Genomic DNA, 18,349 nt, shown 5'->3' on the forward strand with positions numbered 1-18,349 from the left:
CCACGTCGAGACCCCGCAGCGGGAGCGCGTCCTAAAAGGGAAAAAGGGCAGGAATCTGCTGGCCTGCTCACCCTGCCCGGCTCTGTCGCCTCGTGGGGCAGCGGGACCCGCGCGGAGCTCGCGCCGAAGGAACTAAAGCTGTGGCTCATGGAAAAAAAAAAAAAAAAAAAAAAAGAAAATGAGTTTAAAAAAAGAAAAAAAAAAACACAAACCCAAAAATCCCTGACGGAAATCTGTAGTCGATCCCGTTTTGTTTCATAACTTGTCACAGATGCGGCTGCCAGCGGGGCTGTGCGTCTGTACCGTGCAGCCCCCGAGCTGCGAGCGTCGCCAGGGCGGGGTGGGCTGCTCAGTGTCCTCCCTACGCAACCGCGGGGCTCTGCTGCGTCCTGCAGCAGCTCCGAGAGAGCTACGGAACTTCAGTCCACGCTAAGACAAGGTCAAGGGCGAGCGGGTCGAGACAGCTACAACTCTGCGTAAATCAAACCGAATGACAACGGGTGTCGGAGCGGCGCTGAGCCCCGGGCACCGCGGCTCCGTGCTCTTCCCCGGGGCAGCAAGGAGCGAGCACGTCGGGAAGAGAGAATTCTGGGACAGCGATTGTCTCTGCCTCTCCTCCTTTAACATCGAGGCTTTCCCAAATGGCTGTGGGCGACGTATTTTGGAAAAGGGTGTCGTTACTTCATGGTATGTTCACACAAAAATAAATATTTACATAAAATTCCAAGGATGGGAGGATGCGAACGGAGCGGGCTCGCGGTGCGCGGGGGGAGCGTGAGCCGGGGCTGGGGATGGGTCCCGCTCTGCCCCGATGGCACCGAGCTGCCCGGGCTCCATCCACCCAGAGGGACCGAGTCCCTTCCTCCGAATGTTACCAAAAGTGTCGGGCTTGGGAACAGAACAGTCAATGCGAGAGCTCGTCCCTTCTGTGCTGGGCCAGGCAAGCCTGTCCTCACGTCGGTGGCTTTTCCTGCACTGTAACTAAGGGCTGGGGGTTGTTTTTCTTCCAGTGTTTGGGCTCCGGGTTGGTTCAGAAGGCTGCACCGTGCTGCCCGGCTCTGCTGCTGGCGGGGAACCGGCCTCTGCCACAACCCACGGTGCCCGGGGGCTCCTGCAGCGCGGGCACAGGCAGCAGCCTTCGTCCTCAGGCTCAAAGCGGCCAGAAAAGGGCAAAGCGAAACAGCCGGCTCCAAAGAGAGCGCGTATCTCTGCTGAACGCACGCTAGATGTGGTTCTGTGCTATCGGATCGGCCTGGTGTGACAACTCCTGCCCTCGGGGAGGGCCGGGGGGGCCACGCCAGCACTGGGGAGGAGCGGCACCACGGCACCGAGCGCGTCCCTGGTTTAGCAGCACTGGTTGTAGGTATTGCACTGAGCAAACGAAGTGCGTGGTCGGGGAGGGGGCGGAGCGGTGACCGGACTGCGTCAATTCCACACTTTGGGAATTGTGGGCTTGTTCCAGGACTGCGGGCAAGGATTGGGGGGGAGGGGGGGGAGAGCAAGTGGGGGCTGCTGCTGAATGCACCGCACCGCAGCCACGATCTAAGGGTGCCGTGCTGCTGCCCCAGGGCTGGTGTCACAGCGCCGTGGGGCGGCACCGGGCACTGCGCTGCTGCTCCGCGCTCCTGGGCACCGTCCACTGCGCTGACAGTCACAGAGCCGGGGGGTCCTGGAAAAAGCCCACAATGGAGTGTGAGGTAGAATGCGGATGGCGAACGCAAGACAGTGTTTCTCGGGTGTTTCCTTCCTTCTTATCTGCAATGACTTAGCAAGTGCGAGACGTCCTTCTAGCACGAGGTCTGCTGGGCGGCCGAGTCTCTGCAGGGCGTGCAGCCCCGCTGCTGCTGCTGCTGCGGGTGGGGCCGGGTGGTGGCAAACGTGAGCCCTGCGGGACCGGGGCTGCCCAGAGAAACAGGCAGAGCTGCCTGGGAATTCGTAGTGTCGTGATATGGAATGTGTTATCTCACAGGAACAAATTCCTTCCGATCAGACAGACACAAAACTGGCAATCTGTACAAACTCAAAAGAATCCATTTTCAGAAAAATAAATTACTAAGGGGAGAGGAGGGTCCATTTCTCAATAAATATGTGATTCAGCTCACCTAAGACTTGGAAATTATCTGGGGACGGGATTCTAACATTTGGGTCCATAAAGGTCATCCTAAATACATCTGCAGCCCCAAACCTCCCCAGGCTCCCTTCTGCCCTCGAGGTCCCACATCCTTCCAAGCCGCAGGTTTGGCTTCTGGTACGGGTCAGGAACGTGGCCTCGTGCCTGAAGTCCCAGGTGCTCGGAGTGTAAAAGCAAACAGCTCTGTTGGGTTCCACCTTCTACAACTACGCGGAGCCGCCGCTTCACGGGAGGACGGTGGCGGTCCTGAGCGGGACACCGCTGGGAGCCAATTTCTAGCAGGTGTAAATTGTCTTCCTGACAGAGGAGCGCCGCAGCCACGAGGAGTCAGTTCTGCTGTAAAATGAGGTTTTCCAGTTCATCTGCAGAGCGGAGCAGAAACGCCGCGGACTCCCGGTAGCCGGCGATGAGCTGCCGCACGGCGCTGATCTCTGTGGGGCTGAGCTGGGCGGCCTGCATCCCCCTGCTGGTGCTGTTGGACGGGGCCGTGCTGGAGGCCCCCCCCTTCATGCTGAGGTCAGTCGGACCTGCGAGGGAAAGGAGAGCCCGTCAGTGAGAGGCAGTCCCGCAAAACTTCGGGTCTGCTCCATGGGCAGGAGCTGCCACCGTGCTCAGACCTACACGGGGCCGGGCAAGCGCTTGGGAGGAGGAAAGAAAATTGGGAAGCAGGGGTTTAAAGATCCATTAGAAAGAAGCAAATAGGCTGAGGTCTGCTAAAAGCAGGGCCTGTTTGCTCACACCGGGGCTCTCCCTGCAGCTGTTTGCTGTCTCGTGTCACAATCATGGCACTCGGTGCCCACGCCTGGTAAGAGGAGGGCGGCGGGGCCAGGGCTGGGCTGGGGGGGACCCGGAGCTGCAGCCGCAAGGATTAGGTCTCAGCAGCTGGAGGCCGGGGTGGGATCTTTATTCAGGGTTAAGAAGCATTAGGAAGGGATGATAAGAGTTAATCCCAGACAGGCATCTCTCAGGACTCCGGAAATCACATCCCTTCAAATCCGCGCTCCGTCAGGGAGGGCAGGGGCAGGAAGCTGGGGTGGGCAAAGGCAGCGGGCCGGGAAGGAGTGGCCACCGGGGCTCACAGTGAGCAGAGCCATGGAGCTGCTTTGCCCTGTTCCGTTCCCCTCCAGCAGCAGCCGGCACCACACTGCCTCCCTGCGTGCCCTGCTCCAGCCCAGGCTGCTCCGTGCTGCTCACCTGCTCGCGGCCCCACGTGCCTCCTACAGCTTTCTCCCCTTGCAGCATCCATCCTGTTTGCCACGCAGCTGTGCTCCTGAGCTGCAGACAGAGCTGTGCCCCCAAACTGAACTGACTCCATCCCTGTCCCTGTCCCCATGAGCAGGTGGTGAAGGCTGGATGAGGGACGGCTCATACCAGCAATGAGATCAGGGCGGCGATAGGCACCGCTCTGTTAATCATTAATGAATGGCTGGTACAGATTCCCTTTTTTTCTAAGTGACACTCCTTTCCTCCACCATTTCCACCTCGACTGTCCTTCCAAGTTCAGTTCAACAATTAACTGCTTGCTAATGAAACAAGCTGGCTGGCGGAGCAGAGCCCTCCATTGGTGGCACAGGGGCCTTTCGGAGAGGCTCTGTGGGAGTGGGGCTCCCCTGGGGCCATCCCCTGCTTCACCCCGTTGCCGGGGGTGGGTGCTGCCAGGACTGCTCACCATTACTGTGGTTCCCTGTCTGGAGCGGTGCGGGTGGCTGCAGGCTGCCTCCCAGGGACCCATAGCCACGGTAGCTGTAGTTGAGGCTTCCATTGATGTAGACGGGGTCTTGAGAGTAGGATGAAGCTGGCAGTGAATAGGAGGAGTGGGTGATGGCTGTGGAGTCTCTGGAGTGCTGCTTGTCCAGGGCGATCGGTTCGTCCTGCGTGGGAAGCACAGAGGTTGGCTGCAGAGAGGCCGACGGTCTCCAGCAGCAGGAGACCACCCCCCCACTGCCCACAGCCCTGTCCTGCACGCTACAGCCTCGGGCACGGTACCTGTGAGGTCTGGTAGATCTCCAGCCGCATCCTCTTGGCTGCTTTCCGCGTCTCGCTCTCGCAGGCAGCGGCCAGGATGTTCTCAGCCATGGCCGAGGTGAGGTGAGGCGGCGTGGGCCTGGTCTGCAGGGACACAAGGGAGAGTCGTGCTCAGGTCCCGCTGTCGTGGCACGGCACAGCACAGCACAGCACAGCACAGCACAGCACAGCACAGCACAGCAGGCCATGGCACAGCCGTGCTCCCAGCACAGCGCAGCCACTCACCATCTCCATGCCGTTCTTCTTCATGCGGCGGCAGGACTTGAGGTACGTGCGGATGCGTTTGCGAGCTCGCTCCTGGAACTCGGGGAACTGCCGGCTGCAGGACTCGATGATGGCCTGGATCTTCTCTTTGGGCTGCTTGGAGATGGGAACCATCCGATCCAGGTTCTCGTCCACGAAAAGGCGCACAAACATCTGCAGAGGAGACAAGAGGTGGGAACACCGAACCCACAGGAGGGCAAACCGGCTGCCTCGCGGCGCCGTCCTTACGTTGAAGGCCTTTAGCCGCTCCGGGTCCATCCCTTCCGAATCGTTTATCTTATCGTTGTCCTCGTGGTCGTCATGGTCATCGTCATCCTCGTCAGCCGTGGGGGCCCTGCCGACGGTCAGGTCCTCGGGGCAGCCGCTGACCTCGGTCTTGATGGAGTCGTAGCTGCCGGAGCTGTACGGTGGGGACTGCAGGGGGACGGGGTTTTAGCAGACAGCCTCAACCTTCCCCCAGCTGCAGCTCGAACCTTTCCCTTTGGCTTGCCGCCGCCATCCTCGTTCCTGATGTCCCATCCTCCCGCCAGAGCCCAGGCAGAGGGACTCGTGGCCATGCCACCCCCAGCATCACGCACGCCCCGGTGCCTTCACTCCCCTTGCGCCGTGCCCCCAGCCCCGTACCTCTGCCGTGGTCTTCACCGCGTACTTCACCCTGCTGCGCAGCCCGTCGGTGCTGCAGCTGTCCGACTGGTAGGAAGGGGTGACGTGGGCAGGCGTGAGCTTGTCGCAGAGGTTGATGGGCTGGTCGTCGGCGGAGGCGGTGAAGTCCATGGGGGCCGCGGTGCCATTCCCATTCATTTCGGGGAAGGCGCTGTCGCCCTGCGTGCTGCTGGAGGTGGAGGGGTTCAGGGTGGAGGAGCCATTCCCACTGCAGCTCTCTGACGAGGAGTCATCTGCAAGGAGGGATGTGTGGTCACCCCCAAGGTCACCCCTCACCGGCTTCGCAGGGAGAAGCCTGTGGCCAAGGTGCCAAGGTGGCAGAGCCCGGCTTGGGGTTCCGCAGGCAGCAGACCGAGGGCCAGGCACTGCTGCCGTCACTGCTGGGCCATGGCTGCATGGCTCCGCTGCCATGCTCTGAGCTGCTGGGCACCGCCGTGTCCCGCACCCATCCACAGCGCGTCTGTCCATCCATCCATCCATCCCTCTGTCCCTCCATCCCTTCTGCAGATGACGATCCCACCGCCCGCGCCTCTGCCTGGGGCCTGCGGCACCTTGGCTTGAATAAGAACTTTGGAATTTGGTCCTTTTAGGTTTCTGTTTACATTGCAGGGAGGAGAAAGGGGCATTTCCTCTCCCCGCCTGAATCCCTTGTCTCCAATGGTTTTCACGAGGGTAGCACCTGGCACAGACAGAGTCCGACCAGAATGGAGGTGACAAACTGCAGCACACAGAGGCTCGAGGAGGGCTGGAGCGGAGCAGTGGGGCCGGGCAGCTGCCTGGGGGCTCTGGTGAGGGCCCGCAGAGCCCTCAGCTGCCCTGAGAAGGAGGCAGGGACGTGCACAGACATCTGACCCGTCCCACCTCACTGCAGCCCCGCTGACCTTGTCCGCCCTGTGTGGATGATCTCCTTCCCTGCCTACTTCCACGTGTCCCTGAGCTATCCATATGGCAGCAGTGCCAACCATACTACCCACCACAGTGCAGACGGACGCCAGGTCCCTTCAGGGCACTTTTGTCCCCTCCTCCTCCACTCTCTCCCTGCCCTCCTGAATGCCCTCTTCCCACTACTGCTGCTCTGAATGCAAAACTCTGCTTGCAGCCACAGCCTCCCTGCACTGCCCCATTGCCCAAGCAGACACATCACCACACCCTGGCAGTGCAGCACACCATTCCCTTTCCCAGCACACAGCAGTGCTTTCTCTTTCTCCTTTCCATACACACACCCAGGTCCCTGACAGTCCCCAGGCTCCTGTTTGTGCTGCTCTGTCTGACTGCAGCAGAGCCCATCCCCATCCCTATCTACATCCCCCTCCTCATTCCCATCCCCGTCCCCATCTCTGGCCCCGTCCCCATCCCCGTTCCCATCCCGTGCCACCAACCGCCCCGCGCACACTGAGGAGCCCGGCCCCAGCACTACATCTTCAGCCCCCGCTCAGCCCCTTCCCCTGCCCTCCCCCTCACTGCAGTAAATCCTTTATTTCATTAGGTGCCTCCGCGAGAGGGAAAGGGCGAAGCACGTGGGGAGCCGCTTCCTGTGCAAGTGTGCGCCGGGCTGCGAACAAAGAAGCTGCAGCCGGTGACAAGCAGATGGCGGTCCCTGGCCCCCCGGTGCCCAGACCCTGGTCTGTGATCCCCAGCCCCTGGTCCCTGGTCCCCAGACCTGGGCCATGGGGCGGCACCAGCACCGCGCCACCAGCTCCCGGCACACGGACGCCAGGTCCAAAGGTGCACAGGTGCGGGGTGCGGGACGGTGCCCAGCTGCTGCCACCCTCCTCCTCCTCCTTCCCCCGCCAGCATCCGCAGGGAACTTTAATGAGAGCTGTGGCGAACTTTCCTGTGACCCCTGAGGAGGCTGCAGCAGCGCAGGACTTTGTATCCCTTAAAATAAACAGATTGAGGACGCTCAGGCATCCGAGCAGCCCGCGGGGGCCGTGCCTGTCCCGAACCGCCCCAGCACAGGAATGGGCGCTCCCTGTTTCGAGGCGGCTCCGTTCCCCACGAGCCCCAGAACTGGAACACCCCCACAGAGCCTGCACAGCTCCCTCCCGTCCTTCCCCCGGCACTGACCCACTTACTGCTCTGGGTGCAGGCAGGAGCCCTGGCTGCCGGCTGAGGCCAGCGCTGGCTCTGCACCTGGGCACCCTCCATGCCCCTGTCCCCATGCCGGTCTCTGCCTCATGCACAGCTGCCCGCAGGGGCTGGGGGCATGGAGGATGTCCGAGGGCTTTGCCCTGCAACCAGCAGCCCAGCCTCTGTCCCATGCATGCCCCAGGCTGGCACGTGGGCTTGCAGCCAAACCTGCCAGCAAGGCTGGGGCTGGGCCCTGGGTGCAGGATCCATGCTGTCTCGGGGCAGGTGGAGGGGCACTACACTCAGTGGGGGCTGAGCCTTGTCCCTCCCCCTGCTCTGCTCGCAGACGGAGGCTCTGGCCTCATCCAGCGATGCCTCTGGGAGGATTAGGGAGCATTATTCCTCTGCATGGAGGCATGAGCTGCATGCCAGGCCCCACCACCAGCCCAGGCACGGCCACAGCAACAGCTCATGGCCAATCAGTGCTGCCCTGCAGCCACCAGAACGACCTCCCGGCCGTCCTCGGGGGGCAGATGGCTCCAGCACTGTGCCTGGCACACAGCGGGGCCCCGAGCCACAAGAATCCCACTGGGTCAAGGCACTGAGAGGCGGCACCAGGGAGAGGAGTTTATGGAGCTCTGAGCATCTGCAGCCTGAGCTGAGCATCCCTGCTCTGCCCTCAGCATCTTCAAATTGCCCAGGCATCCCTACATTGTCTGGGTACCACTTACTGTGCCGAGCATTCTTACGCCGTCCAGGTACCCCTTATTGCCCCGAGCATCCCCACATTGACCCACACACCCTTGACTGCTCTGGGCACCCTGCCCTGCCCACCCCTGCATCCTTCCCACGGCCCCCGGCTCTGCCGCAGCTCCTGCACACCAACTGCAAGAACACGAGGTTAAAACAAGGCTGAATGTAAGTAAACCCACCAGCTCCAGATCATTTTCTTATTTCTACACTTGTACGGGTTATGCTTTCCCAGAAGATCTGCATATAGAGTGGTGGATTAATCTGTCTTGTGGGCAGAGGAACGGCCGCAAATCCAGATTGCTGAGGACCCTGGATCAGAGCAGGAATGGCTTCAGCCAGCTTAAGAACGGGGATGCCCTCGGGAGGCAGCGCGGGGGCAGCTCCGCGGAATCGGGACCGCACTTGGGCTCCTTCTCTGCTGCTGCAGCCCGGCCCCAACCCATCCCCGCACACCCTGCACCAGGGACGTGCCGGCCACACCACCACAGGCACGGCACCCCGAGTCACATCGCACAGAGCTCCTGAGATCTGGGAGGTCTTCTGCAAACCCCCAGCGAGCGCCCAAAGCACACAAATAAATAGCAGGGCTCCGCGAGCAGCGGTAAAGCAAAGCCAGGCTGCGCAGCCATGAATATATTCATTATCAACCAGCACGAGCCTCGTGAGCTCCCTGCTCACGGCTGGAGTTTGGCTGAGCGAGGAGCCCCTCTAATGAGGATAATTGGAAGCCCCCCTGCTCCACCCCCACGCCCTAATTGAAGCAGATGGATCTGTAAAAACAATGTCACTTGGAGCTGTTTTGATTCTTTCGGTTGGGAAGCAAAATATTTCGTTCCCCTCCTGAACGCAGCGGAGCTGGGCTGGAGGTCGAGGGCAGCCCGGAGCCCGGGAGCGGGGCGCGTGGCACGGGGCGGCGCGGAGGCACCGCGAGAGCAGGGGACGGGGACGCAGCCTCGAGTCCATTGTGGCCTCCGTCCCTCCCCGGCTGCGCCAATCCCGGGGAAGCGAGAAGCAAAATGGCTTCTTGGGTAGCGGTGATGGGGGAGGAGGGATCAGTCACTTATTAAATGAATTAATCAGGGCTCAGCGTTTTCATTTTGAAGAGGCTGCTGGATTATCCTTGATTTCTGTGACACTGGATTTGCAGAGATCAGGAGGGGAAGGGGAGATTTCCAACACCTGCTCCCCGGGAGATTTTACGGCAGGGAAGTGGTTGGGTTTAACATCTATGTCAGCGAGGGCCACCACGCTGCTGTCCAAAGGCAGAATTAAAGATGAATGGGGCAAATTGTTCCTCCTCCTGTCACATCTCCAGAGCCAGGACAAAACCTCTTTTGACTCGGAAAACAATGAGCTTATGTAAGAGCCGGCAGCCCACGGAAACCTCGCCGCAGCCCCGCGCTGCCACGGCCGGGCAGGGGCTGCCAAGCCCCGGACCAGGATGGGGATGGGCACGGGGACAGGGACGGACATGGGGACGGGCTCAGCTGGTGCCCACTGCCTGTGGCCGGACCAGAGCACCGGGTCCCAGCCGAGCCCGCACTCCTGGCCGTGCCCACAGTGCCCGCGTGGCCGTGCCCGTGGCCGGTCGGGCTGGAGTGCCCAGTGCCGTGTCGTGGGCTGCAGCTCCACATCCAGCCTGCAAGCGAGTGTCAGAAGTGTTCAAAGCATCCCGCAGACATCTGAGTGTAACAACAGCCAGGAAGATGAAAAGTGCCATAAATTATTCACTCACAAAAGAGACGAGAAGGGGGAAGGAGGGGAGGAGGAGAGCCTGCGAGGAAGGGACACTTAATACAAATTAGAGAGACCAGGTGGGGATGGCTCCCGGTGGGAGCACAAGCGGGCGGCAGGCAGGGCCCTGAGGTTGGGGTGCAGAGGGATGCCCGCACCCTGCAGATCCCGCCTGGCCCATTTCCTCCACAAAACATATAAAAAGCAAAAAAGAAACACCGACGGGAGACGCGGAGCAGCGGGCCTGGCCTGCCTCCCGTGAAGGAGCTGTATTTCCTGTCTTCCTTCGTTAACGCAAACCTCGTTACGTCCCAAACGAAGCCTCCATCCTCCGCCCGCCCTCCCGGGTCCCAGCCTCCGGCCGCAGCCCCCAGCGAGCCGACACCTGGCACGGCCGGGCACAATGCGCTGCGGGGACAAGGCAGTGCTGTGCGCCCAGCCCCCCCGGCCCGGCGGTACCCCCTGGTGCCGTCTCCTGCCGTCGGAGAGAGCAGCGGCCCCACAGCACAGGGCACGGCCATGGGCATCTTCCCCGGTGCAGCTGCAGGCAGCCCCATGGAGCTCGGCCCGGCCTCGTCCTGCCCCCGGCACCAACGCGTTGGGGTGGTGGGAAGGGATTGGGAGCCCCGCTCCCCGCTGAGGGAGCCAACAGGAGCCGTGTGGAGGCTTGGTGCTGGGTGCCCTGGGGGACCCCCACAGTTCCTGAGATGGTGACCTGAAGGAATGCCACGTGCACATCCCCATGGCTCCTCCCGGCCCTCAGGAGAGGTCCTGCCCAAGGGACACCCTGCCGAGCGTGCGCGTTCACCATTAAGTAGGTTAAGAAAGTCCTTTCTCCAAGGTCTGGATTAGCGACTGCAGCTCCGGGCACACCGGGATCAGTGGGGACACAGCACAGAGGACGGGCACGGGAACCTCGCTGGGAGCGATCTGACCCCGAGCCATGGGAAGGCAGCCCTGAGCCCAGCTGCTGAGGCTCCATGTGAAGCCATCTTGGGCCTGGCAGCACTCAATGGCACACTGGGGGTGGGGATGGGGTCAGTTTGATGTTTGATGCTGTGGCTTTTGGGGTGTTTTGCTCTGAACGCGTGCTGCGTCCCACGGACGCGTCCCCCCAGGATGTCCTCCTGCACAATGGCTCGGCTTCAGCAGCAGAAAGTTTGTGTTGATCTTGCTGCTGCTCTGGGTATCCACCGGCTTCCTGCGGGGCACAAACACTGTGAGTAACATCCTACAGGGAAGGGACGTCGCAGGGAGCTTCACATTTTCCGTGCTGGGGCCCGCAGGATGAGTAACAAAGGAAAATGGAAGGAGCGAGTGCGCGCCTGCGTCGGCATTGCTGCTTGGGGCTGGATTCTTTGTCCCCGTGTCCCTGCGTCCTGCCATGTGTCCCTGCATCCCTGCATCCTGCTGTGCATCCTCGCGTCCCGCTGTGTCCCAGTGTCCTTCCATGCATCTGCGCGTCCTTGTGCCCTGCAAAGCATCTCTGCATCCCTCAGTGCACCCATGCATCCTGCAACATGTCCCTGCATCCCTGCAGCCCGGGGTGTGTCACCACATCCCTGCGTGCCACCAACCTAACAGGAGCCCCATCTCTGCCACCGCTGTTTCATGTTCCAGAGGCCGATGCTGTCTGCAGCGTGGTTACGTGGGGCGAAGGTTTTTGGGCACAGAGACAAAATGAGGTGCTGGCTTCCATCTGAGCTGCTTTTCAGCTCCCTGAAGATGCAGCAGATACCTGTGCTTCAAAGCATGGGACAACAGCTTCCTGCTCTCCCATCTTTCTGCTCCATGCCGCAGTGCTCATGTGTCATATGAGAGCACTCACCCTTTGCAGCCCCCTGGAAGACACGCAGTGGTGCTTCAGCACTTCAAACAGGACTTCTTTTAACCACACGTGTCAGATGATACTGCTGTCCAAACAGGCACCTCTTCATTAAAAGCCCTCCTCTTAGGAAGCCTTTTGCAGAAAATACGCTCCAGGCATCCTTCCCATTAAGCAACAGTGGATGGGAGCAGCTCAGAGAGGGATTTGCAGAGGACGGAGATCAAAACGCTGAGCGGAGCCCTTGTGCCGCCCTGCTTGTGCCCTCCATGGTGCATCCTGAACAGTCCACAAGTTTCATTTGCTGCCATTTGTTTTTTTTAGGAGTCTTCCCTGCGATTGCCTCAGTGAGTTGGCACAAACAAGGCAAAATACGTTTGCTGCGGCCCCACAGCAGGGAGGGCTCAATGCAGGGACCGCTGGAGGATCCTCACCCCAGCACTGCCCTGAGCTCACAGCTCCAGCACTCCAGTGCAGTGACAGGGCTGGGCTCCTTGTCCCACAGCCCCTGAAATAAGGCAGTCTGGTGGAAATCCCAGAGCTGGGCTTCTCCTGGGGGAGTCCTGTTACTAACACCCAACTCAGCTTGCTCCCTCTTTGATTCCTCCCTTTCCGCTCGGCCAGTTGCAACCTTCTTCCACTTCACGTGCACTTCTCACCCAAAGGAAGGAGCTGTTTGTACTTTGTTACTCACTGCTGAACCTTACAAAAGAAACTGGAAGAGCCAAGAAGGGCCCCAAATGGGACACCTGCCTCCAAATAAAATTCACAGGGCACAAGAAATTGGATGCGTTTCCTAAGAGGGAGGAGAGAGGACTTAACTTGAGTGAGAACATCTTGATTTGCTTAAATATGTGAGTCCCTTATTAAATTACTGTCCCGTAGAATAATAGTCTTGAGCAAAGGGATTCAATCCATGCCATTCTAGATTGTAAACGAGACTTGGGAATTCAGCAGTGAGGGAAAAGCCACAAACCTGAAATGTCCCAGCAGGAGAACAGCAAAGTTCGGGGATATGGAAAGACCTGGCAAGGCCACAGGTGGCTCCAGACTAATGAATGGAGCGTCCCTGTCCCGTGGCTGCACAAAGCCACCCCTAGGAGATGTTGGGTTGCAGAAGCCCCTCCTTCCTAGGGGTCTCCTGCCCCCTTCTCAGCACTGCTCTTCACTCCCTGCCTGCTCTCCCAGCAGCATCTGAGCTGTGGACGAACACAAGCCAAGGAACAACCCAAGCACTGAACCCTTGCAAGCATCACAAAGATGAACTCTGACCTGAGCCTGTACTTCTGCCACTTATTTACTCGAGCAATTTTTTAAACTAGCTTCACAGAAGAAACACAGCACGTTGCCTTACCAAAGGCCCCCTCCCACCCAACCCATGTATGGGTTCCAACTGCCTGCCCGAAGCAATGAGACACCTCATGTCCGTTCCACAATCCCAGTGCATTTTTCCCATGCGCTGCCTCAGGTGCAGCTTTTTGGGCACAGATCCTATTGCAAGAGGCTGCTCTCCTTCCTGTGGCAAGGACCCATGGGGCTCTCCAGGCTGCTTCTGGGGACCCCAACTCAATGCCTTCTGAGAACCTGGGGGGCTGCGACCGTGTTCCCCGTGAGGACCCTCAGCCCAGAGCTGGGCAGCTCCCAGCTGCCAGCAGCCTGCAGGCTAACCAGGAAGGCTTCAAAGCCCGTGCTGATATGAAATCCATCCTACAGGTGGGACACCCGATCAGAAGGGACTGGTTAATGTTTAATGAGCCACAAAAACACCCCGAGCGCGAGGCACCGCGCTCCTCCCGTGGCTGCGGGCACTCACCGTCCTCCTGGCCGTGCAGGTTCTGCGGGCTGCGCATGCTCTCGTCCTGGCTGGGACTCAGGCTGGAGTTCAGGTGCTGGTCAGCTGAGATCCATGTGGAGTCATTCATATCAAAGTCCTCGCTGCTCACCGACGTCTCATCCTGAAGGCGAGCAGGAAAGGGTTAAGACACAGAGCTCTTTTCCTCCCTCCATCCCCTGGCTCTGGCATCTCCCCACCGCAGCCTTCCCCAGGACACGCAGCTCCCGCAGCCCAGGAGCCCGCGAGCAGCCCGGGTTAGGTGGTTCCCAGGAGAACGCCCCAGCGCCGCTTCCTGCCTGAAGACGTGCCTGAGCAATGGCACTGTCTCTAATTGAGGACAATTAGAAAGAGCTCGCATCCTGTAGGAGCGGATGGCTGAGCCCTGGAGTTTACCCTTTAATCTCCATCCACACCAGCCTGTTTCTGGCAAGCGAGCGGCGCGTGGGAGTGGGCATAGGGTGCAGCCCATGGAAGGGGCTGGGGTCAGCGCTGGGGCCTGGGGCTGCCCACGCCGTGCTGCCATAGGGGCTGCCAGCGCGGCGGCCACGCTCCTCCTGTGCCGGGGAGGCACTGAGAGGGGCAGCGGAGCCCGGGCAGCCCCAGCGCCCGGCAGCATAGATTGCATTCCTCTCTCCCACTCCTGCAGCTGGAAGGACATTTTCTCTCTGCCTCTCTCTCCCTTCCCACTAACCTTTAGAGCACTTTGAGACACAGCCCTTGGATCGCTTCCAGAGCCGGAAAGGTCAGCCGCAGGATTTCAAAACCACCACCGGCGAGGCCGGGATCCTGAATGAGAGGAGGGGCCCGGTGCTCCCCTCGCCCTCCCAGCGCCCGCTCTGCAGGAAGCAGATGCTGCCCCAAATTAACACGGTCCCGTCGGCGGTCCCTTTATCTGCCTTCCTCTCCCTGGCCGCTCCCCCAAAATAACGGATAGAGGCCGCATCCAGAACAGTGGGGAGAAGGGGGACACCAAAAAACGCCTCCAGAAGCGCCTTCAGCCGTGCTTTCCTTTGATTGAAGTATTTCAAAGCCTTGTAAATACTCAGCTCCTTTTCTTTCCTTCCCCTCGTCCTGAGATTACATACGCCGCCCGCTCCCTTTCCGTGTGAGGAGCAATTGGCAACGTACGGCTGTGCCTCGTAAAAGCTGCCCTGTCTGGCTGCCTCCGGCTGACAGCTTTTATAGTGAACAAATGAACGTCTTTCAGGACAGGTTGGGGCTTTTCCTCCTCTCCCTGTCCCCGTGGACGCATCTGCGGGCCCAGGGCAGGCACTCCCCACATCCTGGGAGCTTCCTGGAATTTATGGCTCAGGCACCCACTCAGGCTCAGGAAGGGCAAGAGGCAATGGGGCACTGGGAGCAGTGGGGGCACTGGGGACACACCAGCCAGGAGCAGCACTGCTTCCCCACAAATCCCATCTTGCAGGTACAGGAGAGGATGGCACAGGTCTCCCCGCCGCACACTATATATAGTCTCCATTGCACGCAGTCACAGGGAGCCAGCCACCCTAATATCTGGCCTCCTTGACGAGGCTTACCCAAGATTACTGTCAGAGCTTAGGAGACAAATGCAAATGCCAAGGTCCTGGCTGCCCACAGCCTTCACCTGGCAGGTGGGAGCCCCAGGCGGCTTTCCGAAGAGTTTGGCTCAGGTGTAACTTCTGCAGAAGGCACAGCCTCAGCGCCCAGACCCTGACCCAGAGGCACTCGTGCAGGCTGGAAAATCGGAGGCATGAAGGATGCCTCGCACGCACATGCTATGGAAAGAGCTTTACGAATGTGTACCATTCTCTTGAGGTGCAACAACGTTGCCCTATTACTAGAAATACTCAAGCCAGAAACAGTAAACGTGACTCAGGTCAAACACGGATATTGCATGTTCCCAAGTCCACGCTCCAGCCCCCAGCAGGGAGCAGGCTGCTGGCGTGGGGCCAGGTCGTCTTGTCCCCATGTCCCCAGTGCCACCTTTTGCTTTCCAGCCAGGGCCACCCTCACCCAAAGTGCCAACGGGACGAACCTGTTCAGCAGTGCACGGGTCTGGTGGCACAACCCACCCCGTGCAAGCACGCTGCAGAGGATGGCAACACACAGCTAACACTGCAGGGGATGCAGTGGGGGACTCGGCACTGTCCCAGCAGCCACCAGAGCAGCCTCTCTGTTTGGCACCAAGCCGTGGGAGCTCCTCGTCCTTCCGTGCCCCTTCCCTGATGACCAAGAGAAGCGCTGCTGCGCATCCTGGCACTCCACTGAGCCCCAGCAGCCCCGCTGACCTGCACCCACCCCGGACACCAGCACGCTGGGACATGCGGGGGGACACGCAGCAGAGCTCTGGGACACCTGGCACTGCCTCCTCTACCAGTGGGACCCTGGGCACACGCAGCCCCAACCCCAAAGCCACCAATACCACAGCGGCACCCGACCACTTGGACAGATGGGCAGCCCCCAGTTGTCCCCACATGCCACCAATGGGGCTGAACACCGACCCTCCGCAACCAGAAGAACAAGGAAGAATTTCTGAACAACGGCCACGACTCAGAGCAATACGGTAAATCTAATCTACCCTTCCACCCTCTTTTGGCTTGCAAGTCAGGCAGCTCATTCTTTTTCCTCTCTGGGTTCTCAAGAGAATTCTCTCTGCTAATTTCTTCTTTCCTGTAAACAAACTTCAAATGAAACTTTCATTAGAAAACAGAGCACAATCCATTACCCGCGCCCGTCTCAGGACCGGCCCCAGCCCCACGCCACGCGTGGCACAGAGGGAGGTGGCAGTGCCCACCCTGTGCCGCCAGCCTGGGGCCCTGCAGCCGCTGCCTGCTTCCTTCCTGCCGTCCCCAGCTCTGCACGGGGATCTCCCCAGCCTGCAGCCAGGTCCCATTGCTTTGTTTCCAGCGTCCAAGGCACCGAGCGATCAAGGGTCAGGCAGCGTGCGTGCAGCTCCTCTGCAAAGGGGAAGTCAGATCCTGCGGGTGCGCTCACAAACCACACCCAATCGCCAGGGCTGCAGGCACCGCCGGGTTTGGAAAAACAACGTCCTCGCTCCTCTCCTTATCTACAGTCCAATATTCACAGCTGCTTTACAGACGCTCACAGCCAATGCTTTTGAACTGGCAAAGGCAGGCGCTCACATGTGCAGTTTGAACGCCTGGCGTTTCTGTCCCACCAAGCACCATGCACCTTCAAGCACCATACGCACACACCTCTGCCCAATCTCTCAGCTCCCCTCCGAGCTCAGAAGCACTTCTCCCAGCCACAGAGCTCTCTGCCCATCCCGCATGCAGCGGCTCCAGCAGTGGGTCCGCGGGCTGCGGGGTTCACCTGCAGCGGGGCAGCTCCTGCAGCACTGCTGGGAGAGCACGGGGCAGGGGAGCTGCTCCCGTGACCGCACCTCGGCAGTGCACGCAGGGTTATCGGTAACCTGCTTACTTTACAGCTTGGCTCAATTTCTCAGTGCAAGCATCACTCCCATCACTGACACGTTGTGCCTTACACTCAGTATTCCAGGCTCCCAGTAGTCAGCATAGTTTATTTTCTCTTCTCTTTCTGAAGCCTTTTATTTGAAAACACGCCCTGTCACGCCGTGGCTGGATTTCCCCGGTGCAGCGGAACAGGAGCCGAGCAATGTGCACCCCTCAACAGCAGCGATGCTTTGGGAGCAACAAAGGTGATGCGTGGCTGTGAGATCCCGGGGACAGCAGCTCCTGCTGGAAGGAGCCATTGGGTAAGATCCATTGGGAAACAGCCACTGGAAAGGACCCATTGAGAAGGAGTCATTGGGAAGGAGCCACTGGGAAGGAGCCATTAGATAGGGGCCAGTAGGAAGGTGGCCTCATCTCCATCTCAGCCACTGTTTAAACCCAGCCCTCTGAGCATGCCAAGAAGGTACTGAACCAGATTTGACCCTAACTTAACCAGTTCAGCATGGAGAAAGGCTTACTAATGGAAGATAAAACGCCCCCGGTCAAGGATTGGTACCGCAGCCATGAAGAGCATGGTGCTTGCAGCTCTGGGAATCACTCGGTGCGAGGGAACACGGCTGAGGGGCAGCGATCTGTGACCACCGATCTATGCACCAACCAAACATCCCGGGCGCTCTTTGTCAGGTACGTACATCCTCACTGCCTGCAATTTCTGCTGATCTGAATGAGCACTTTGCTACTTCCCAAAACACCGGCTGGAAGAGTTAATCTGCAACGTGAACAACAAATGGAAGAGGAAGGGAGGACCGTCACCTCTGCACACACACGCACACCCCCTCCTTCTGTGAGATCCCTTCCTCCGGGAGCATCACCCACAGCGGCGCACCGATCGCACGGGCAGGGCGGGGGTCGCGGGCTCGCCGCGCTCCTGCTGTTCAGCGGGGAGGTGCTGAACGCGGGGCCGGGCGCGGGAGGGAGCGGGCAGAGCATCCGCGGGGCTCTGCCCCCGCCCTGCCCCTGCCCCTGCCCTCTCCCCTACCTTGCCCTGCTCCTGCCCGGTCCCTGCCCCTCACGGCCGCCGCACCGAGCTCTCCCCACGCCGAACGCGCGTTCGCTTTGCATGCCGGGCGATGCTTCCGCCGCGGTGCCGGGCAGCGACCGGGTCCGGCGGGCACGGACGGACAGCGGCTGCCAGCGGCGGGACGCGGCCCCGCCACTTCCGCGCGGGACCCGGGGCCGTGCGGAGCGGCTCCCCGCGTTCCCCCGGCCCGGCCCGGCCCCGCTGCCCTCCGCCCGCGGCTCCCGGCTGCTCCCGGCGCAAATCCGCCGCCGGCCCCGCGCACGGCCCCGCCGCTGGCAGCCGGGCTTCGGCGTGCGGCGGGGGATTGACACGTAAGTAGGGCTTTACCTCGAGGGAGGAAGCTATTTCCAGCACAATCCCCGCCCGGGGCCGGTGCCGGGGCCGGGGGAGCGGCGCGGCGATGGCGGCGGCGGCGCGGGGCCGGTGCCCGGGAATTAATGGGGCCGGAGCGCTCCCGCCGCCGCCTCCTCCCACTTTCTTGTGGGCTTTTGTGCTCTTCCGGGGAAGGGGGAGCCGCGCCGGGCGCGGGGAAGGACGCGCTAACCTTAACCCT

At 60.5% G+C, this 18,349-nt stretch overlaps 1 protein-coding gene and 1 long non-coding RNA gene across 7 annotated transcripts in view; one reads left to right on the forward strand and one right to left on the reverse strand.

Moving 5' to 3' along the window:
- Nucleotides 2,004-18,349, reverse strand: part of NOL4L (nucleolar protein 4 like) — a 34,795-nt gene continuing 18,449 nt past the window's right edge. For 4 of the 6 annotated variants that reach the window (XM_021416250.1, XM_021416251.1, XM_021416248.1 and 1 more), the window contains 7 exons: nt 13,279-13,420; nt 5,045-5,316; nt 4,649-4,834; nt 4,382-4,573; nt 4,118-4,240; nt 3,801-4,002; nt 2,004-2,658 (listed from right to left, as the gene is read on the reverse strand). In XM_021416250.1, the coding sequence (XP_021271925.1) occupies nt 2,459-2,658; nt 3,801-4,002; nt 4,118-4,240; nt 4,382-4,573; nt 4,649-4,834; nt 5,045-5,316; nt 13,279-13,420 (1,317 nt within the window). In that variant the 3' untranslated portion in view covers nt 2,004-2,458. Of the gene's footprint in view, nt 2,659-3,800; nt 4,003-4,117; nt 4,241-4,381; nt 4,574-4,648; nt 4,835-5,044; nt 5,317-13,278; nt 13,421-13,990; nt 14,125-18,123; nt 18,278-18,349 lie in introns of those variants that run through there. The other 2 variants (XM_021416253.1, XM_021416254.1) reach the window with 2 other exon arrangements.
- LOC110407979 overlaps nt 17,982-18,349 on the forward strand; it is a 2,561-nt gene continuing 2,193 nt past the window's right edge. The window contains exon 1 of the long non-coding RNA XR_002444114.1: nt 17,982-18,107. This is a non-coding gene — a long non-coding RNA (uncharacterized LOC110407979). The remainder of the gene's footprint in view (nt 18,108-18,349) is intronic.

Source organism: Numida meleagris, chromosome 19 (genome assembly GCF_002078875.1).
Source record: "Numida meleagris isolate 19003 breed g44 Domestic line chromosome 19, NumMel1.0, whole genome shotgun sequence".
Taxonomy (NCBI): Eukaryota; Metazoa; Chordata; class Aves; order Galliformes; family Numididae; genus Numida; species Numida meleagris.